A 23097-nucleotide genomic window follows, 5' to 3' on the forward strand; every position below is an offset into this window, starting at 1 on the left:
ATTCAATTTCAATCTATAACTGCCATTTGAAGTCATTAAGAAAATACATTTCTCTCCCGTGCTGCCAGTTGTCGCATCCCCTTGCAGAATTGATGTTCTGAAGCAGACCTGTCAAAATCATGTTAGCTTCCCAAGTTTTTATTGTGTATTCTTATTCATTCAACTTAACTTTATTATTAACAAAAATAAATTAAACTACTACTACTACCACTAATAATAATAATAATAATAATAAGTTGAATTTACATCTCAATTTAAGGCTTAATTAGCATTATCACTAATGACAATTAACATATCGATTTCCAGAATGTATATATATATTCCAGAATTTATACACCCCTAGGGGGTGCAAGCACCCCTGGTTAAGAACCATCAGGTGATATCCATGCATGTCAAGAAATGTGGCAAAAAAACATTTTAAGCAATGTAACGAATCTTGATCAAACGGGTTGATTCCGAAAGCTACAGAAGACAGACATTTATGTTGTTCCAATGTAAAAAGTTTGGAACAAGTTAAAACTACACCTCAAGACCTGAAAGTTCATGACAAGCAACCTTTCAATTCGAAAGTTAGCAGGCTTCCAATATTTCTCCGTTTGGTCACGCAGACAATTTTGTTGAGTGGATGGGGCTAATAACCCCTATGTGCTCTGGAAAACATTATTTACCCAGGGTTTTCTTTGTTTCTTTGCCTTTCAAGTTTGTGATGGTTTGGAGAACATCCAATATTTGATTCTGTTGCTGCATATTCCAACAGTATATAAAGGTTTCCGTCTGGCCGATCTTGAACTACTGTAAGAGTCAATCAGTGATGGCCAATAACCTTTCTGTCAGAACTAAAGGACTGCCCATCAATTGGTTGAACTAGTAAATGTTTTTAACATAGAAATCACAATGTAAGGTTTGAACTCATCACTGGGAACTGCACTTCACTTGTGATGCATCACCGTTATTTTTAATCAATTCTCTGTTGACCAATGCCGAGACCTTCAAGCTTAATAGAACGTTGCTTGGTGATGCCACTGTTTATACACGATTTATATTACATTAATATGTTTCTTGAAGGCGTCAGTGTTGTTGTTTGTGTGTGAACGCACCACACTGCGAGATCTAATTATCCTTTTTTCACTGTAGAAAAAGGCCAGTGTCGTACCATGAACAGAACGGTAAGGGAGGCTTGGGGCATGGTACTGGCCGGGGATCTTCTGGAAAGTTGTCACCTCAGTCTTCTTTGGATGAGAGGGTCGGCCCTGAGGACAGAAGAGAGAGACATCCAAGAGATGGCCACAGGCTGAAGAAGATACATTCTCAGGACTATGATGATGGGGAGGACAACTTAGCGAGAAATCGGAGACGAGCAGACGATGATGAACAAAGTGAGCGGCAGCGACGTGAGGAGGAGTTCCAGAACCGTTATCGCAGTGATCCCAATCTTGCGCGATATCCCGTGAAGCCACAAAAGGAGGAACAGGAGATGCGCATGCATGCCAAGGTATCCAAGGTCCGCCACGAACGTAGACACAGCGATCTTGCAATCAACGAAGTCGGACTAGGGCCCGGTGAAGGGGGAGGCTGTGAAATGCAGGTCTCTGAAAACCGTCTGAGCAGGAGAGGATCTCGCAAACCCCAATCAGAAAATTATCGAGCTTACTCTGTTGAAAGGACCGCGCGGGGATCAGGGGGGCCGTTGCCTCCACAAGATCCACATTTAACACAAACGGCAAGAGAAAACGACAGGGACAACTTGTTGCGGAAGGACTCACAAAGTTCGGAACAGTACGAGTCTTTGCGGCCGCCCCCTTCGCGGTCGTGCAAGAGCAAGCGCGGACTAAACAAGAGGCAGATGTCCATCAGCAGCTCAGAGGAGGAGGGCGGCTCCACGCCTGAGTACACCAGCTGTGAGGACGTTGACATGGAAAGCGTCAGCGAGAAAGGTCAGTCACACAGATGCGTTCCCTACCAGTTGTATAAAATGCTACGGGAATTCATTTAACATTTACTTTCATCCTTGTCCCATCATACCTTTATTGTTCTTTTAAAACACAATTATAACATTGAATATATAGCCTTATTTTGTTGTCGTTAAAAGTTGGTGTTGTGTGGTTGCAGATTTTAGAATCAGAATCAGAAAACCTTTATTCGTCCCACAATGAGGTAATTTCACTGACCTCACTCGAATTTACATCATAAAAAAGTATCCTTTATTGAATTCTTATAATCTTCATGAGGACATTGAGGTAATTCCTGTATCCCATTGTGTGCGGTAGTGACATGACAAGGATTTTGAAGACCCATTACTTCCACTATTGAAACAGAGACACATTTTTAAACTGAGTAACTTGGTCGTTACTCCTATCATATTTTCACATCAGGGGTTGCCACATTGAACCAATTTTAACTGCCACCATTTTCTAGCTTCATGTACTGTCTAATGCAACTGGGCTATTTTGTGTGTTTCTCAACTCAACTCTCAACTTTCTTTATAGAGCACTTTCAAGCAGGCAACGCTGCATACCAGATAAAAGCATGAAAACTTTGTGCAGTAGTATTCCAAAGAAAAATCCTCTATATTCTGGCATGCTGGTGTGTAGCATAATGCAGGATTTTGCAGAAGAAAAAAATAAATAACTGCTACCTTACAGGATTGATTCGACATAGAACATGTTGTATGACTGTGTCATTTACACCTCTGTGGCGTGGCTACTGCGGCTCTCGGCACAGCGCTCCTTCATTTGGAGAGACCCTGTGATTTAGGCCAGCAGATTTATGGAATTAGGTCAGTCTTTCTATTGCTATGTAATGCTTTATGAACTGCCAGATGCAAAAGCTAAAGTGAAAGCTCGGTTGCATGCTGTCGAATTTTTGGATACCTTTATAGAGTATTCACCAGCTCACACCTGTGTAATTGATGTTGACTGTGCGAAGATGGATCCAGATAGGGAATGGGTTTTATACAGGCAATGGGTTAAGATAAATGTGCTCGAAAACCTTAGTTCTCTCACTTTTGACGGTAGTGTTAGGTTCCAGATGTTTTAATCCATATTACCATGACTCAATGGTTGTGGATTTTATTCTTACACACTTGTGTCTTCCTTCAACGATTTACTTTCCTCTGTAGTACCTCTTACCTATGACTTATTGATATCAACTTGATAAAATTAATTTTGCTAACAGGCAATGCAACTACGACAGCTTTGAATATACGATTAATCAAAACACACCAAACATGTTTGTGTATTTCCTAGTTGACCTTTTTTGTCAAACACAAAACTAAAATATGCATGCCCCTATCTTTCCAAAATATTAATATTTTCAAGTGTTGTTGTCAAGGATCGTTCAAGGTCACAAACATGTTCCAAATGTTTTCCAGTTGTCTGAAATTTCCTTGCATCAAGAAAAACGGTTGGCGAAAGTCAGGAGAACGTTTAACAAACATTGAACAAACCCTGATGCAAACATATTTTCCAAACTTCGCCATTGAATTTGGGATGTGTTAAACATAACTCAATATGTATTGTATTGTATTGTATAAAGACAGAATGATTTGCAAATCATCATATTATGGACGGTTGTGGAGGTCAGTATTGAGTATGTCCTGCTTGATTCATCACTGCAAAGCCCTTTATAACCTGTGGAGATTAAACATCTCAACAGATGAGCTGACATGTTCGTTTTATTACAATTACACTTACACAACATAGATTGATTTGCACTCTGTCATACTTCGTCAATGACTTTATATCATTGCTGTGGCCTACTACGACACATTTTCTGTATACTTGTTACCATTCTCATTTCTGCATTAAAATACATAACAGCAATGGGAAATAATTAACACGAAGCTGTATGTATTCATTTCCCGTTACAAATGTGTACCCTTGTGGCTAAAGCACAAGTAACTATGAACTTAATAAAGATGAAGGCCGTCTACTGCGCCGACGCGCTCGACCCGCCACCTCGCCCTGAAGCAGAATGAACACACAAAAGCGTCGTAAGTGAAAATGGTCATAAATCAAAATCCATTCAAAATGTTGAATAGAGACTCGGTGCTAAATGACTTACAAACGACCTGATTCGGACCCCACGGGGTGGGCGAATGTGGGTCTTAGTCGGTGGTGTTCTGCCGATTGCCCTCTCCCCGGCCTTACACCGCTCTCCGTGGCCTGACCCAGCGGCCATCTGTGGTGCCGATGCATCTGACCCACCACCCTGCCGCGAAGCAGAAAAAACTGTCTCAAAGAGGCAGAAGAGGCGGTTCACGTCATGGCTTTTCTGGACTCAGATATCCAGTATTATTCCCGGGATCCACTCATCTAGTTTGGAGGTCACTGCCCCCAGTGTTTCCGACCACCACAGGCATGACTGTCACCTGTACCTTCCAGGCTCTCTCCAGCTCCTCTCTGAGCCAGACGCACATCAAGGAGATCAAGGAATTGAAGGACATTAAAGCTGCGGTGCGCACCGGTGACGCACCGCAGCCCTTGGTATTTCTCAAATTTCTCGTGTTCCTTCATTCTGATGTTTCCATCACTCGGGACCACTATATCCACTATTCAACATATTTCCTCTGCCCTTTATCCATGATCACGATATCTGGTTGGTTTCTCATTACCATCTTGTCGGTCTGTATCTGGAAGTCTCACAGGATCTTTGCTCGGTCATTCTCTCCCACCTTTGGAGGTGTTTCCAATTTTGACCTTGGGGATTCCAGTCCATACTCTGCACAGATGTTTTGGTCGACTATGCCAGCTACATGGTTATGGCGCTCCATATAGGCTTTCCCTGCCAGCATTTTACACCCTGCAGTTATGTGTTGGATTATATGTAGCCGCAAGGGGGCACAAGCCAGTGTCTTATTGTGCTGGTCCCAAGCCCGGATAAATACAGAGGGTTGTGTCAGGAAGGGCATCCGACGTAAACATTTTTTGCCAAAACAAATATGCGAATCAAACCTATGAATCCCATACCGGATCGGTCGAGGCCCGGGTTAACAATGGCTGCCATTGGTACCGTTGACCTTCAGGGTGCCAGTGGAATATTGACTACTGTTGGTCGAAGAAGGAGAGGAGAGAGGTGTGCCCAGAGGAAAAGAGAGAAATGGAACGCCAAGAGTATAGAACTAAGAGTAGGAACTTTGAATGTAGGAACAATGAAAGGGAATGGTCGAGAGCTGGTTGACATGATGCAGAGAAGGAAGGTAGACATACTGTGTGTCCAGGAGACCAGGTGGAAAGGGAGCAAGGCTAGAAGCTTAGGGTCAGGGTTTAAGTTGTTCTATCATGGTGAAGACAGAAAGAGAAATGGAGTTGGGGTTATCTTAAAAGAGGAGTTTGTTGGGAATGTCTTAGAAGTAAAAAGAGTATCAGTTAGAATGATGAGTCTGAATCTAGGAATTGAAGGCGTGATGTTCAATGTTGTTTGTGGGTATGCCCCACAAGTCGGATGTGAGCTGGCGGAGAAGGAGAAATTTTGGTTGGACTTTGATGAAGTCATACAGAACACCCCGAGAAGTGAGGGCGTTGTAATTGGTGGAGACTTCAATGGACATGTTGGCGCAGGAAACAAAGATGATGAGGAGGTGATGGGCAGGTTTGGACTCCAGATGAGGAACGCTGAAGGACAGATGGTGGTTGACTTTGCTCAGAGATTGGAAATGGCTATTGTGAATACTTTCTTTCAGAAGAGACAGGAACATCGGGTGACCTATAAGAGATATGCCCTGGAAAGGAGAGGGATGAAGATCAGTCGCAGCGAGACGGAATATGTGTGTGACGGAATATGTGTATTATCTGCCAAATCTGTGTATTATCTCAGGTGCCTCTTTGCACAATCTACACCTTGGGACTTGTCTGGTGTGGTATATCTGTGCCTCTACGACTCTGGATCTCAAGGCCTGCTCATGAGCAGTCAGGATGAGTGTTTCTGTGCTGTCCTTTAGGCCAGCCCTCTCTAGCCACCGATAGGACTTCTTGAGATCAGACACTTGAGTTATGGTTCAGTGGTACATTCCGTGTAGGGGCTTTTCCTCCCAAGATGGTCCTTCTTCCAGCACTTCATCCTCTCTTCCCAATTATCTGAGACATTATCTGAGTATGTCCTCCATTGGAGCCTTCTCTTTGACGTTTGGATGTTTCATCCTGGACAATGGCTCTCACGCTCACTCGTCCCCGGCCTCCTTCTTTGCGTTTTGTGTATAATCTCAGGGTGCTGGATTAGGGATGGAACCCTCTGTTTATGGTTAGGAGCTTTCGGGTCTTAACATCCGTGGTTTGTTTAGATCCTTTGGCCACCTTGCAACCAACAGAAGTCATTTGAATGATGTTAGAATTATCCAAATACAGTAAAGTCTCGTTATATCGATATCGGATATATCGATAGTCCCGGTTATATCGATACTATTTCTATGCACGCACGGAGAAAATTACATGCAAACAGGGTCGGATATATCGATAGTCCCGGTTATATCGCTATTTTTTGGACTCCCTTGAATATCGATATAACGAGACTTTACTGTACTCAAAATGGGAGAAGTTGGTACATTATCGCAGAAGAGTGAAAATGACCTGGGGAAAAAAAGAACTCGTTGTCACACAGAAAAAAATGCGACTTGAGGAATTTGAACTACTAATTGACTATATTTTACTTGCCATTAAAATGGACGCACCAAATATTGGATTGACGTTAATTTGATTCCTGTTCAATGTGTTATAATTTTGTGGATTTTCAATGTTAAAAAAGGCTTATTGTAGCAATAAAGTCAATTGTAAAAATATGAAAGATTTTTTTTAACCTTCATGGTGTGCCGTGGGATATTTTCCAATAAGAAAAATGTGCATAGCTCAAAAAAGCTAGATAAATAGTGGTTTAACTCACCTGATTATCCTTGCAATCTCCCTCCCAACAGTCACACAATATGTAACCTGTACTACCAAAGACATTAACATCTTGGATTTATTCTATTCGAATGCCAAGGATGGGTACAAACCTTTCCCCCTCCCCCTTCTTGGAAGAGCAGACCACACTATGGCCTCTCTCCAGCGTGTGTCCAAACCCCTTGTGCACAGGCAACCGGCTGTGACACGCACGGTCAGAAGATGGTTCACAGAGGTTGAAGAAGCTCTGCAGGACTGCTTTGACTCATCCAGGTGGGATCTCTTCACTGAGATTCACGGGGAGGACATTGATTCACTCACCGACACTATCACGGACTACATAAACCTTTGTGAAAAAAACACAGTACCCACCAGGACTGTGCTGTGTTTTTCCAACAACAAACCGTGGATTAATCCCGACATAAAGGCCCTGCTGAAGGAAAAGAAAATGACTTTTGTGTCGGGCAAAAGAGAGGAACTTAAGGTCGTGCAGATCCAACTGAGGAGAAAGACCAGCGAGAGGAAGAAGGCCTACAGGATGAAAATGGAGGAGCAGCTGCAAGCCAACAATGACGCTGGTGTCTGGAAGGGCCTGAAAAACATCTCAGGCCACAAAAGCCCAGTGACATTGAATAAGAAAGATAAAGACTGGGCAGACGAACTAAACCGCTTTTTAAATCGGTTTGACAAGACGTCTGTCACCCTTGCCCCACCGTCAACTCTCCCTTAGATGCACTTGGACCCACTCTCACTATGGACTTTCCCTCCCTGCCTCTTCTCACAACCAGCTTCCCACAACGAATAACTGCCCTCTCAACCGTTGCCACACCCTCGGCTGAAATCCAAATAAAGTCTCTTCTGATACTTAAATCCAAATAAAGTCTCTTCTGAGATAAAACTGAAGACGGAGTTCTTTACAAGAGTCTCTAGGCCTCACCCCTTTGACGTCCTCGTCATGTAGCCTAGCCACCTTAGCTAGGTTCAAATCCAGTGTCCAGTCGTGTGGTCCCAACTGGCAATGAGTTCCACGCAGCAATCAAAGTCTCCACAGAGCACAGCAATCGAGCTTGTCTTTCCCCAAGCTGCACACTCAGAGGCTCTCTGCCTTAAGAGCCTTGCCTGCCAATCCCCCCTGATCAGCTGCAGGTGTGTGGGTTTAATTGCTGCCCTCCACCAGGTGGGGCCAAGACTCTCTCTGGGTGGAGCCATCTTAGGGGGATGTATTTGCCCTCCAGGACACAGCCTCTCGTGACATCACACCGGCTACCTAATGTTCATGCAATACATTTAGTACTATATCAAAATGCCTTTTCTACTTGCACTATGTAGTTTTTTTATGAAACAATTTTGCAGTTACAGTATACACCTCAGTCTTCTGACATCTTTTTATTATGCTGAGAATATTTTGTTTTTGTTGTTTTTTTTATCCCTTCACACCCACCCCATCCCCTTTCAAATTGCTGCTGTGGACTGCAAATTTCCCCATTGTGGGACAATTAAAGGCTTTCTTTCACTAAAGCCCAGCATGCTGTAGGCTGAGGCTTGGAGAGGGAGTAAGCATCAAAGTAGCCTGTTAACTGAGGCACATCGTGCAACCTCCTTTACACAATATCATCCTATTCTAAGTGTGAGAGTGAGGAGACTCTTCATTGGTTCAACAAACATATATCATACTTGCTGTAGTCGGATGGTGCACGTGCACGAGTAATGGTAGTGCGAACTTTGTAGTTGTTGGGTAATTATTTTTCCAGGTGACAGTTGGGTTTCTGTTATAAAGAACTGGAAATTTAAAACTCTAGCGGAATAGTACCAGCTCCAATTGATTTTCGGTACTTGAAGCTCCGCCCAAAGCATATGTCGGACTGACACACTTTCCTCATGCATCATTGGCGAAACGGACAATTTTTGGGCAAATAAAGGTTTGTCTAGTATCCCCAATATTATGTTGGTGGTAAGGCTTTTTGTCAGGTATCCTGCTCGTGGGTATAATCACCGGACAAATGGATCCTCCTCAGCTTAAAGGTTCTCAAATCAACTCAACTGTATTTAAAGAGCACTTGCAAACAGACAAAACTGCATACAAAGTGCTGCACATGGACAACTATCATATACAAGCAATAAATCAGTCACAAAGAGAGAAGAAAGCACAAGGAAGTAAAACTAAGATCAAGTATGAGTCATGCCAAGTAAAATGCCAAAGAGTACAAGTGAGTTTTGAGGCAGGTTTTAAAGATGGGCCACGAGGGGGCTTGCCGAATGTTCTGGAAGGTCATTCCAGAGAGAGGGATCAGCAACGAAAAAGGCTCCGTTTCTGAAACAAGTTCTGAAACATTTTGTGTTTTTGCTTTTCATTGTAAATATGAGCAAATCTATTTGTCTTTTTACTTTGTGCAGGTGACTTCGACTGTCATTCACTTGATCCTGCAGTTTGGCATGTAAGTTTCAGCACAATATTAATTTTATTCTCAGTGTTGCATGACAATTTGTAAATTAGGAATTTATTGATCAAATAAACTAATTGTCTGTTGGAAATTGAATTACTTTGATTTCTTGAGAATATCATACGTTCTTTAAAAAAAAAATCTAAAATTAAGAGTGAGTAATGATGCTTGTATCTGATTCCTTTAGCATCCAGTCACGTGGCAGCCATCAAAAGAGGGCGATCATCTGATAGGACGCATCACACTGAGTAAACGATCGTCCATGCCGCGAGAAGCTGGGTCACTCCTGGGCCTAAAAGTAAGCAAAAATGTTGCACAACATTCATTTATTCATTTTCCAATGCGCTTCATCCTCACAATTTTGAGTGCAATCAACCTGCAGTGAAAGTTTTTGCAATGTGGGAGGACCTGGAGAAAACCCACGCAGGCGCGGGGGGAACATGCAAAAAAAAAAAAAAAAAATATATATAGATAGATAGATAGATAGATAGATAGATAGATAGATAGATAGATAGATAGATAGATAGATAGATAATCTTAGTTTCAGTGTTTTTATTTGTGTAGGTTGTAGGCGGGAAGCTGACAGAGACTGGAAGACTTGGGGCCTTCATCACTAAAGTAAAAAAAGGAAGCCTGGCAGATGTCGTTGGACACCTAAGAGCAGGTGAGCAGGATCCCTTGGCCATTCACAAATTCACCTGTGTGCGTGAAAAAATAGTTTACAAATATTTTGGTAACATAGACATTGTTTTCTTGTTCAACACTTTGAAATTAAAAAACATAAATACAGCAAAATACAAACTATATAGGCCTGTTATATTGTGAATATGTTGTCCTTGGTTTAAAGACGATCTCACTTGACAAGGTAATTTACTGTGGTGTCATTTTTTTGTTTCATTATTAATAACCATTTTATTTATGTTTTTGTACACTGTAACATGATTGAATTAGTCAGCATTCCTGAAATGTACACTTTTAACTGCTGTGGCATTACTGTTCCTGCAAACTTTGTTTCAGGTGATGAAGTGCTGCAGTGGAATGGGAAGTCATTGCCAGGGGCAACCAAAAAAGAGGTTTACAACATCATTCTTGAATCAAAAGCCGAGCCTCAAGTGGAACTAGTTGTTTCTAGACCAATAGGGTAAGATTATTCGCATTAATGCATTGTAATCATTATTCCAGATGAAAACAACTCTTCCGGATACTTATGATTTTTTTCCTCCTTTATCTAAAAGCTCTATTCACCGAATTATGTCCAAAAACCTCTTGAGAAAAGTATATAAAGCATATCAGTAAGTAATGTTGAATTCAATTAGTAGACCTTATCCTTTGCAACTTACCTCAAATCTTTCAAATGACAGTTTCCTTTGTCATTGTTTTCCTGATTTCCCCCTTTATGTTTAATATACATAATGTACTGTCTCAAAATACATACCACATACATATTGAGCATTGTTTTTAGTTTTGTAACTGTTGCTTGGCATTTATTTGGACTTGTTCTTTAAAAGATGTCGTATGTTGGGGAATATTTACTTTTTACAGAGATATTCCTAGAATTCCAGAGTCATCGCATCCTCCTCTAGAATCTAGTAAGTATTCAAAAGCGGCAGTTCTTTTTTTAGATAGTCAAATTTGATGCTGAATCATTAGTGCAGAGGTCGTGGGTTCTATCCCGGCTCCAGCCATCCTGTGTGAAGTTGCATGTTTTTCCCTTTTGCACACATGGTTTTTTCCTCCCCTATTCCAAAAACACACCTGGCGAACTGATTGAACACTCTAAATTGTCCATAGGTGTGAGGATGGTTGTACGTCTCGGTGTATGTGTGTGATTAGCTGGCAACCAGTTCAGGGTGTCCTCTGCCAGCTGCCTGATGGCAGATGGGATTGGCTCCAGGACACCCCACGACTCTTGTGTCGACTAGCGGAGCATAAAATGGATTAATGGATCATTAGTCTATTTTATTGACATTTTTAGCACAATTTTGAGTTTTGGGAAAAGTATGTCTCATGTTACAGTGTCTGTTGTTCCAATTTTTATTTGACATTACTTGGTGTTGTACTCACCATCCTTTAGCAGGTTCTAGTTCCTTTGAGTCCCAGAAAATGGACCGTCCAACGATATCAGTGATGTCCCCAACAAGCCCAGGAACCCTCAGAGAACTTCCTCTGGTGCTGCCTGGACAACTGTCAGTAAGTACATACATCAAGAACCAAAAAAACAACTGAAACACCGTTTACTGTACATGGCTAAAATACATGAAGACAGAAATGAGTTAAATGCCTCCAAATAACATTTCAGGTGAAACTGTGGTATGACAAAGTAGGTCATCAGCTTATCGTCAACGTACTTCAAGCCATAGATCTGCCATCCAGACCAGATGGACGACCTCGGAACCCATATGTCAAGATGTACTTCCTGCCTGACAGAAGGTATGGACTGCAAAGACGCAATTGCATACAAGGCAGCGATCCCCAACCTTTTTTTCCCCTAAGGACCGGTTTAATGTCACGCAATACTTTGGAGGATCGGTTTTTAAGGTGTGGCAGATAAATACAATAACATACTATGATATGCTCTCCATGAAAACTGGCATTTTCTAAAAACATGAATAATAACAGGGGCAATGTCCTATCTGGTCTTAAGTATCTGTGGTCCCTATGGTAATAGTATTTCAACATTCCTTCAAATAATATACACCGCAAAATACAAAGAAAATGAAAACGACTCATCATCGCCACCTATGATGCAGTGGGCTTAGTGCACGGCAACCCGCCGCTGAGATGAATCAATATTTCAAGTGTGACTCCTGATATCGTCTATAAAATGCAGTGGCGTGCCCGACTATGCCGAGGCTCAGAGGCATGTGCCGAATAAACAGGTGAAACAATTTGCAAAGCGTGATTTGAGGCGTGGGTCGCTTTCATTTGTGGCCACACCTAAAGCCATACCTGTCAACGTTGGCAAATAGCTGCTCTGATAAATGATTACAATTCCCGTATACAAGTTGCAGTGCGGCACACATAATTTGAAATGATACAAAAAAAAGCAGAAATGCACACAGTTCAACGTACACGCGCACGATATGCTTTTATCAATTGACCGTACGCAGCGCTGAAAAAATATACGATTGAGGATTACTTTTGTTGGTTTGCCGTGACTGTAGTAACTAATACTAACAAGCGTTGAAAGTAGAGAAAAGGTGTCAAAACATATCAGGAGAGCACTCACAAACTGTGGGTACCCTCAGTGGTCGTTCAACAGATGTCAGAAAGAAAGAAGAGGGAATGAAACCCAAAATTCTCAAGATACAAAAAGGAGAGGAGTAGCAGTACCTTACATTGCAGGAGTTTCTGAAAAACTACAAAGAGTCCTTTGGCAACACCAAATTCCTACTTATTTCAAACCGATAAACACGTTAAGGCAAAAATTAGTGCATCCAAAAGATAGGCTACCAAATGAAAAACAAAGTCATGTAGTTTATTCAATACATTGTAAGAATGAAAATTGTAAAGAGCAGTACATTGGGGAGACTAAACACATTCTCAAAAAAAACGACTTTATCAACATGACAGGGATAATACTAGTGGGCCTCAATCGGCAGTACATATGCACCTAAAAGCTAGCCACCACTCATTTGACGACAATGAGATTAAAATCTTAGCGAAAGAACATAGATTGTTTGAAAGGGGAGTAAAAGAGGCGATTTTCATAAAAAAACTGAATCCTTCTTTAAACCGGTTTGGTGGGGTGAGGTTCAATTTGGATCGTTCGTACAACAGCCTACTTAGGCAACATAGGATTAGGAATACTGATGAGGAGATACCGGTCGAAGTGGGGCAATCAGGCCAGTCGTTAGTCAGAACGACAGGAACTATCAGTGGAGCAGCTGCAGGGCGTAGTTCTCTGCTCCCCCCAACCTGAAAGCAGGGACCTATCATAGCAGAGTCCGGCACCGCCATGCCTGGACTGTAGGGATATATATAGGGCCTAAACTACCAGTAAGTTTCTTGGATAAGAAGCGAAACGTCCGACACCTTCAAAGAAGTACAGATGACGGCTGAAGAGACCTTTTCATCGATGGACGACTCAAAGTCAATGTCAAAGTCAGCTTTATTGTCCAATATGCTAATATGCATGATATACAGCACAGATGAAATTAATGTCCTCTCGGACCCAGCGTGCAAGGCACTTATAACGTTGCTAAAAAGACATACAATTGACAACAGACAATACATGTAATTTCTGAATGTAAAGTGAGGTAGTGACGTATGTAAAGTGAGGTAGTGACATATATAAAGTGACGTAATGTCGTAATGCAAAAACAAACAAGAAAGGGTTGAAGTGAGGTCTTGCAGAAAAAATGAGAAAGAACAAAACAATAGAGTTCAGGATGATAGTACAGCATGTAGCGTGTACTCAGAGTTCGGTGAGTGTGGCAGTGGGAAGGTGCAGGGTGGGCAGGGCTGGGTGGGAGTTGAGTGGGAGGGAGGGAGTACGAATGTACGACTGAGCTTACACAGACGTGACTATAGTAGCGATCTGGATTGTCGTTGGCTACTTGCAGTTGAGATGAATTGGATTTGAGACAAAATGGTCTTTGTAAGATCGGTTCACATTTTTTTTCGGTATAAAAGTTGAAATAATTTGAAATGCTGAAACCAACTATAAATACGGGGTAAAAAACGTAGAAGTTGACATGTATGAATCAGATTTGCTATACATTGGATGCACCGTTCACAACGGAAAAGTAGAGAACATCCTGTGTCTGTGATCATTTTGAGTGGAAACATTATAATAAACTGGTTATTGTAATTTGCAATATAATGTAAAGTACTGTGACAACAAGGTGTATCACTGGTTTTAACGTATTCTACTTGCTGATATTTTAAAAGGCAAAGTGTAAACTTTGTTCCAAAGAACTTGGGTACCAACCGAACACATTTCCCTCAACAAAAATGAATGAAAGGTGTGTCTTGTTCCTTGTTTGTGTGTCAATGACGAAGGGAAAACTATAATTCTTTCAAGTAACACACGTACAGTCATTCACATCACAACTCCCTGCCTTTTATCACTCTCAGTCATGACATTTATTATCCACATGATAGCACAGTAGAGCAAGTGATGCCCGATGATGTATGCATCGCAAAAAGTGACCCATGTGTGGAAGGCCTCAATGCTGAGGTAAGGCCTCATATTCCCGTCACAGATAAAATGTAGCCTTCTTTTTCTTGAAACTCATCGGTTACTCTTCTGTCTGTCTGTTTTCAACCTTCCAAAATTAACTTTCCAAAGACATTTCTTTTTTACTCATTTGGCCAGCTCCCAAATTTTCACGGTAACCAATCACATAACCAAGAAGCACACCTCGAACTGGCTCAGAAGTAGCATACAGTAGACTGATGTAACAGCGAATACTGTATTTTTTTCAAGTTAAACACGTTCCAAAATATATAAAACAAAAGTAATGTTACCAAATGACCCACAGATCGCGCCACAGCCCGGTGTTGCGGACTACTGATATAAAGTGGAAGTGCGTCATTGCCCACCCAAACAAATAAATGAGTCGTATGATTGATGAAATAAAATACTGGATTTAAATGTTACAGATCACACGACGTCTTTTTTTCCAGCGTGTAGTTTCAATTTGTAGAGAAACCAATCAGGGCAAAATCCTTGTTTTTGCTCATTATTATCGAAATCATTCATGTGTGACTGTCATAGTGACCACACCAAATCACAAAATAACAGGGAGGGTGAGCTAAAACTCTTTAGCCCACATCTCGTTTTCAAATGAAATTGTACCATTGTTGACTATCATTGATAAACATGTCAGGAATGCTGGTACAGCCTGCAGTTAAATAAGAAAAAAAACACAATTGTTAGTGCAACAAAAAACGTGTTTTGTCATATTATGTGTGTTCCAGTGACAAGAGTAAACGTCGGACTAAAACAGTGAAGAAGAGTGCCGAGCCCAAATGGAATCAAACCTTCATATATTCCCATGTTCACCGGAGAGACTTTCGCGAACACATGCTAGAGATTACCGTCTGGGACCAACCGAGGGTCCAGGAAGAGGAAAGTGAATTCATTGGGGAGGTAGGTTGGAGGCTGATGAACCAAGTTCTTTTCAACTGCTTTCACTCCTGACTGAACTCTTTCGTGGACAGCGCTATCCCATCTAGAGTGGACTTGTGGGGAATATTGCGTCTTCACTTCTTTTGTGTTTCTTTTCTTAGATCCTGATAGAGTTGGAGACTGCCTTGTTGGATGACATCCCTCACTGGTATAAACTCCAGACACATGATGTGTCCTCCATACCTTTGCCTCAGCCATCCCCATACCTTCCACGAAGACGCGTCCATGGAGACAGTCCTAGCAAGAAACTGCAAAGTATGTTTTGTCACAGCATTCTGCCAGCTTGAGAACGAACAGTATGCTTGAACGTGTGTGCGTGTGTTTGTGTGCGTGTGTGTGTTCGTGTGTGTGTGTGCGTGCGTGTGTGCGTGCGTGTGTGCGTGTGTGTGTGTGTGGTGGCGGATCTGAGGAATTATTACATGATGACTTGTTCCTTGGTGCCCAAGATGCAGGCCCTCACAATCTGATCATCCTTTTTATGTGTGTGCGTGAGTGCAGGGTCTCATCGCATCATTGATACAGAATTTGATGATGGGTTGATGACTAAAGGTGGGTAGGGGGCATGGTTTCTACATGTTTCCTTCTAAGAGCCTATGGGCACCCGGCACTGGCTGAGAGAACACATTATTGCCCCCTAACGGTCTAAAATCCGACAACTTGCACCCAAACCTTGATTTACATGATGAAAGCAATGCATTTCTCTTGCACTGGTTGTACATGTTATTTCGGCTGTACTTCAGCTATTTATTCAACTGTATATCAGGGGCGACAGTTAAAAGTTCTCCTCCTCTGCTGACTGTAGAATCCCTAGTCACATTGAGTGCACGTCAAACTGTAGCTTTAGTTCACCGCCAATATGCTGTCATTGATCTGCATGCATATCTGACACACACACACACACACACACACACACATATATATATATATATATATATATATATATATATATATATATATATATATATATATATATATATATATATATATATATATATATATATATATATATATATAGTGGCTGTTTTCATGATTGCATCTGGCTCGCCGATAAAACAAAATACATATTCTCGCTTTTTCGCTGATCATTTCCTGTTTGGGCGGCAGTTGGCGGAAAGCGCAATTTTGATTGCATGATACTGATCTATGGCCGTTGATGTTTAAACAGGTAAACGCCCTCTTTTAAATAAGCCTGACGCGTAAAAACTTGAATGATCGTACTCTTCAGGTTGAATGGACGGAAGGATTCACCTTTGTGGAGAGAAAAAGTTCTGCCGTGATTCTAATTTGCAATTAAACAGTACCATGAATGAAACAGTTGAATATCAGTGGCACTTTCACAAGCCCCATGCTAACGTTAGCATCGATATACTTCTGTGAGAGACAACAGAAAGCGAGCGTGCAAGCTAATGAGCAGTGTCCAGGCTAGCTAGCAGTAACTTTGCGTATGCAGCCGGCAAGTTGACTTTCATTCCGATCGTTTGGCTGGATTTTTACCAATCTCGAGGAACGGAAAACCATTCATATTAATGGTGAGTATTATAAGAAAGTTATGTTAAATAATACATTCTGACATTTTGTTGAAATCACGTGCGTGTGTGTTTGCGCGTGTGCGTGTGTGTGTGTGTGTGTGTGTGTGTGTGTGCGTGCGTGCGTGTGTGTGTATGTGTGTCGCTCTCACTGAAAAACATTTCTAAATATTTTACTTTCACTTCCGGGTCGAGTGTACGCTGGCGCGCTTTTGGCTGCCGCTGTTCGCCCGCAAACATTTTGGCTTCTTTTTGGTTTTTACGATTCCTGTAACCACTGGAAATACTCGACAGTCACCAGAGGAACTTATGGTCGAACTCCAATCCGCTTTGGCTGTCGGATCGTCTCGTGATTCCGGTCGTCTATCCGGACCACGAACGAGAACACGGACGAGAACACGTACCATCTCCACCCACCTGTACCCGCTGTTGAGGGCTAACCTGGACGCTGCCTGTCGCTGGACGTTGCTGGTTGCTATCATGTCGCTCCTCCAAAGACCCGATGGACGGCTGCAGTATTCGGCGTCAGAGCTGCTTGAACTCCGCTCCCGGTGGACGAGCGTGCCACAGGCGATTTTGCGGTTCCCGGAAATCGCTCGCCGCCCTTCCCGGAGGTATATCCACCGCGGATCACGTCGAGACTTTCACCTCGACGACTCCAAGAATATCACCTCCCTGTGGTCATCTTTCCGCCGGACACGCAGAGGTTACAGCCGCTCCGTGCAACACCGTGTTTTGGCCGGCCTGGCTCGGTCGGCCAATACCCCTCAAAATGACACCACCAGCGTCACCTTCGGCCTCCTGAACATCCGCTCGCTTACGGGTAAGGGTTGTCTTATCCAAGACATCCCTAGTGACCGTAAGCTGGACTTCTTCTGCTTGAATGAGACCTGGCAAACGGCGGGGGACTTTTCCGAGTTGAACGACACGACGCCACCTGGGTTTGTTTACCTCTCAAAACCCCGCCTCTCGGGCCGCGGAGGCGGTCTCACGATATTTTACCGCGAGATCTGGAAAGTCACTCAAGTACCAGTCCCGGAAACTCTCTCATTTGAATGCCTTGCGTGTCAAATTTCTGGTCCATCTCCCACAGTTATAGCCACTGTATATCGTCCCCCTAAACCACATCGTGACTTCTTAAAAGACTTCTCAGCCGTCCTCACACACCTCTCCACTCTGTCACCAAATATTATTATCCTTGGGGACTTCAACATACACATTGACAATTCCACCCATCCCCTCACCAAAGACTTTATTTCCTCATTGGAGAGTTTTGGCTTACACCAATTCTCTGATTTCCCCACGCATATAAAAGGGCATATCCTGGACTTAATATGCTGCTGTGGTTTTACCCCCGCCAACTGCACAGCAAACGAACTGCCTGTAACGGACCATTTCCTCGTCTCATTTAACGTTCCCGTCACACTCTCTCTCCCCAAGCCACCGCGCATCATCACTTATCGGAACATCCAACACATTGACACTGTCACCCTCACTGCAATGGCTGCCAACCTCAATCCGGACTACAACTCCCCCCCTGATGAACTTGTTTCCCAATACAACACGGACCTTGCAAACATGCTCAACACCCTTGCTCCTGTAAAATCCCGGTCAGTGCAATTCACTCGATCCGCCCCTTGGTTCACCGCCCAACTCCGCTCCACCAAGGCGAAAACTCGGCAGCTGGAAAGACTTTACAGAAAGACCGGCCTCACCACCCACCAGGACATGTACACAGCTCACCTCGCCCACTACAAGGACTCCATCACACGTGCAAAATCGGAATACTATTCTGGACTGATTGATGCTAACAGTGGGAATTCACGGACTCTGTTTTCCCTATACAACAAAATCATTCAACCCCCTATCTCTCTCCCCTCACACTTTCACTCCTCAGACACCTGCAACGCACTACTTCTGTTTTTCACTGAAAAGATCAACAAGATCCACCAGCACCTCGGCTCCTCTGTATCCCCCCCCTCCCCCAACCTTCCTACTCCCTATCAACTGCTGTCGTCTTTTGAACTCCCTCATCCCTCCTTACTTTCTGACCTCATCACCAAGTCCAAGAATTCCACCTGTCAACTTGACCCCCTCCCTACTGTCCTCATCAAATCTTGTCTACCCGCTCTCCTCCCTTTTATTTCAGCTATTATTCACTCCTCACTGTCCACTGGAATTGTTCCTGTCCCTCTCAAAACCGCAGCTGTAACGCCAATCCTGAAAAAACTTGGTTCAGATCCCAACGATTTCAATAACCTACGTCCAATTTCGCATCTTCCATTTATCGCTAAAATTCTCGAAAAAATCGTCGCCTGTCAACTCCACTCTCACCTCACGCACAATAACCTCTACGAACAATTCCAGTCTGGTTTCCGTCCCCGCCACAGCACTGAATCAGCCCTCATAAAAATCACGAACGACCTTCTCATAGCAGCAGATACCGGCTCCCTCTCTATTCTCATCCTTCTTGATCTATTGCGGCCTTTGACACCATTTCTCACCCCATCCTGCTCAACCGACTCTCCACTCTAGGCGTGACACACACCCCACTTAGTTGGTTTGACTCCTACCTCACTGGCCGCTCACAGTTTATCCAAATTACCTCATTCACTTCACGGTCCTCCCCTGTGTCTTCTGGTGTGCCCCAAGGTTCTGTCCTGGGGCCCCTTCTCTTTATTATATACCTTCTTCCCTTGGTGATATCTTCCGCAAATTTGGCATTCATTTTCACTGCTTCGCGGATGACACCCAGCTCTACCTCTCCAGTAAACCCGACGCCTCTCTTCCACCTGCATCCCTTACACTTTGCCTCTCAGAAATCAAATCCTGGTTTTCTCATAACTTTCTCAAACTAAACAGCAAAAAAACTGAACTTCTCCTTGTCGGTACCAAATCCACCTTGAGCAAAGCTAACAGTTTCTCTCTCACCATTGACAGTTCAACCGTTTCCCCCGCCCTTCAGGTTAAGAGCCTGGGTGTCATCCTTGATAGCACACTATCTTTTCACTCCCACATAAATAACATAACCCGGTCTGCATATTTTCACCTCCGCAATATCAATCGTCTCCGTCCCTCTCTCACCCCTCACACCACTGCTATCCTCGTCCACAGTCTCGTCACCTCCCGTATCGATTATTGGATTGGATTGGATTTGCCTTTAATAGTCTGCAGGGGAGAAATTTACATTTCACAGCAGCAAAGTTATGAAAGAAATGAAAGTAGAAAATATTATAATATTATTATTATTATTATAATATTGTAATTCACTTCTTTTCGGGGTCAATCAAAAATGTCTCCATAAACTCCAACTGGTCCAAAATTCCTTAGGCCGGATCATCACTAGAACCGCCTCCTTTCACCACATCACTCCTGTCCTCCAGCAGCTCCACTGGCTCCCTGTTAAACTCCGTATTGAAATCAAGATTCTTCTGTTTACATTTAAAGCCATCCATAACCTTGCCCCCCCCCCCTATCTGTTTGACCTAATTCTAATCTCCGTTCCTTCTCGGGCCCTCAGATCCTCTTCCTCCCTCCACCTCTACATGCCCTCTGCCCGTCTCACAACGATGGGGTGCAGAGCTTTCAGCCGCTCCGCTCCTAAACTCTGGAACTCACTTCCACCCAACATCCGCAACATTGACTCCCTTCCTACTTTCAAATCTCACCTGAAAACCCACCTCTTTAAACTTGCTTTCATGGTCTAATTTATTATGCTGTTTTATTTATTGTTTTATGCATGATTTTACTGTTTTGTGTGTTGTCTTTGTTGCTTGTAAATTAAATGTATTATTATTATTATTATAAAAAGGTTCCCGACCCCTTCTCTAGGGCAACCTCGACAAGACGCATCGTTCGAAATTCAGAAGCTTTAGAAAAGTCAGAAAAAAATATATTTTACCCGCTAAACTAACTTCAGCGATCTGACATTTGGTTGGTTTTTAGTCTATAAATTGAGAAGGAAAACAATAATGGGTGTATCTGCTCCGAACTACAGTGTTCATGTCACTTTTGCTCTGTGTGTTTCACGGTTGTCGTAGGAGGGGAACGCACTTCAAGGGAACGAGAGCGAGGCAGTACGTTGGCTGTGCCTGAACAGCAGCGTGCCCTTCAGCATCGCTCTCGCTCTGTATCTCCTCACCGAGAGGATTCGTGCAGGGCCAGATCACGGCCTGCGCATGTGCCTATGCAAAGGTAATTTAACCCGACACCACAACCAAGTCACGTCACATTCACATTCACTGTGATATGAGCAGCAGCCAGTGTTTTATATATCGCGGATCATATTGGTCTAAACACCTGACCTGCAGTTCACATTCGGCCCAATGTGCCTTTACGTCTCGGGGTCCACGTCGCAAGTGTATAAAAGTTTGCATCAAATGGGGCCTTGCTTACTAGGACCCCAAACATGGTACACTCTTTGCATGCAATCCTTGACGGGGTCCACATGATCTTTTACTAAGACCTCAAATAGCCAGCACTTAAATTCTATGTTCACTCACAATAACAGGTTGGACATACAATGGTGGCAAATGGTGTAAAAAGAGTGGAGACGGCGGACATATTTAAATTGAGTTTTGTTCTGATGCTCTCCACCATGGAACATTTCAGGGAGCAGAGCCACAGTGAAATTAAAATCTGAAGTGAACAAACATTTGCGAGTTTAAAAAATATTTTGTTGTGCTAGCCACCTGATTAACAACCCCTGACGAAACCAGACGATCTATTTGAAACTGAAATGTTAGGTCCAATATAACCAGTTTATTTTTGCCTGTTACCTGGCATTTCATTCATTAGCATTTTAAAAAAAATGAAGATGTTCTGTTCTGTCCGTCCTCTCATTTGGCTTGCGTATGTTCCGTGTTGCAGTGTAGTTTAGGCCTGCGGGTGACTTTTTTGGGTGAATGCCTCTGGATTCAGAGACTTGGCGTCAACATTACCTTTCATCACAGGAATGGGATGGGACAGGATAAAACATTCATGGCAGCAGACAGGAGCGGGATTACCAGTACAAATATGAAGCCTATGAAGCAGGAGTTGCGAACCGATGGCTCGCGAGCCATATACGGCTCTTTTGCATCTGGCTCGCCGATACCTCACTTTACAAACTTCATTGGTTGCCAGAAAGTGTGTCTCAGGCGAAAAGTTCATCTTTTTCCGCTAAGAAACCATCATCCATTCCCAGGTCCCCAGAAAACATAATTTTCTACGAAAATAAGCCCCTACACAAAATAGACCTCATTTTATGAATAATAAATGCACTATTATATTGTCATTAAAGTAATAACACTACCCTGTGGTGGGGTCTTTTTCAGTCGCATAATAGCAAAAGTATCCTCGCTAACAAACCACGTCCGCACTCAAAGAAAGGGGGTGATGAAAACTAGTCTGCCAGCCACCGTGGCACTGTTCGATCACGTGGTTTGGTGTTCCTCTGCCGAAAACTAGTCCGCCAGCCACAGTGGCGCTCCGCGTGGTTTAGTACGTCCACCGAAAACTCGTTAGTCAGCCAAGACTATATGCTCGGGAATGTAATGTTCGTGAGGCGAAAAGTTCGTGAGCTAAAGCATTCGTAAGCTCAGGTATCGCTGTACTTATTCTCGCTTTTTTGCTGTTCATTTCCTGTTTGGGCTGCAATTGGCGGAAAGCGCAATTGCGATTGGATCATACTGGTCGTTACATTGAAACAGGTAAACGGCCCTTTTAAATAAGTAAAAAAAGAATATGGGTTACGTACACTTCAGGTTGAATGGAGCGAAGGATTCGCCATTGTGGAGAGAAAAGCTTCTGATTCTAATTTGCAACGAAACAATCCATCGATGAAACAGTCGAATGTCAGTGGCACTTTGACAAGCCCCATGCTAACGTTAGCATCAATATACTTCTCTGATAGACAGCAGAAGGCAAGTGTAGAAACTAATGAGCCGTGTGCAGGCTAACTAGCAGTAACTACGACTATGGACCCGGCAAATCGACTTTCATTCTGATTGTTTGGCTGGATTTTTACCAATCATGAGGAACGAAAACCATTCATGTTAATGGTGAGTACTATCACAAAGTTAATTTAAATACTACATTCTGATGTTGAAAAGTTGGCACGCGTGCGTGCGTGGGTGTTTGCG

The 23097-nt window shown here is 43.0% G+C and overlaps 1 protein-coding gene across 21 annotated transcripts in view; it reads left to right on the forward strand.

Moving 5' to 3' along the window:
- LOC148892018 (regulating synaptic membrane exocytosis protein 1-like) overlaps window positions 1–23097 on the forward strand; it is a 75897-nt gene that overhangs the window by 22710 nt on the left and 30090 nt on the right. For 14 of the 21 annotated variants that reach the window (XM_089007147.1, XM_089007158.1, XM_089007155.1 and 11 more), the window contains 13 exons: window positions 1135–1934; window positions 9267–9307; window positions 9501–9611; window positions 9878–9977; window positions 10331–10454; window positions 10549–10605; window positions 10856–10902; window positions 11388–11503; window positions 11613–11743; window positions 15239–15410; window positions 15551–15704; window positions 15948–15998; window positions 21016–21169. In XM_089007147.1, the coding sequence (XP_088863273.1) occupies window positions 1135–1934; window positions 9267–9307; window positions 9501–9611; window positions 9878–9977; window positions 10331–10454; window positions 10549–10605; window positions 10856–10902; window positions 11388–11503; window positions 11613–11743; window positions 15239–15410; window positions 15551–15704; window positions 15948–15998; window positions 21016–21169 (2058 nt within the window). The remainder of the gene's footprint in view (window positions 1–1134; window positions 1935–9266; window positions 9308–9500; window positions 9612–9877; window positions 9978–10330; window positions 10455–10548; window positions 10606–10855; window positions 10903–11387; window positions 11504–11612; window positions 11744–15238; window positions 15411–15550; window positions 15705–15947; window positions 15999–21015; window positions 21170–23097) is intronic. The other 7 variants (XM_089007150.1, XM_089007169.1, XM_089007156.1 and 4 more) reach the window with 4 other exon arrangements.

Source organism: Hippocampus bargibanti, linkage group LG10, assembly GCF_051943395.1.
Source record: "Hippocampus bargibanti isolate YZ-2025 linkage group LG10, ASM5194339v1, whole genome shotgun sequence".
In the NCBI taxonomy this organism is placed as follows: Eukaryota; Metazoa; Chordata; class Actinopteri; order Syngnathiformes; family Syngnathidae; genus Hippocampus; species Hippocampus bargibanti.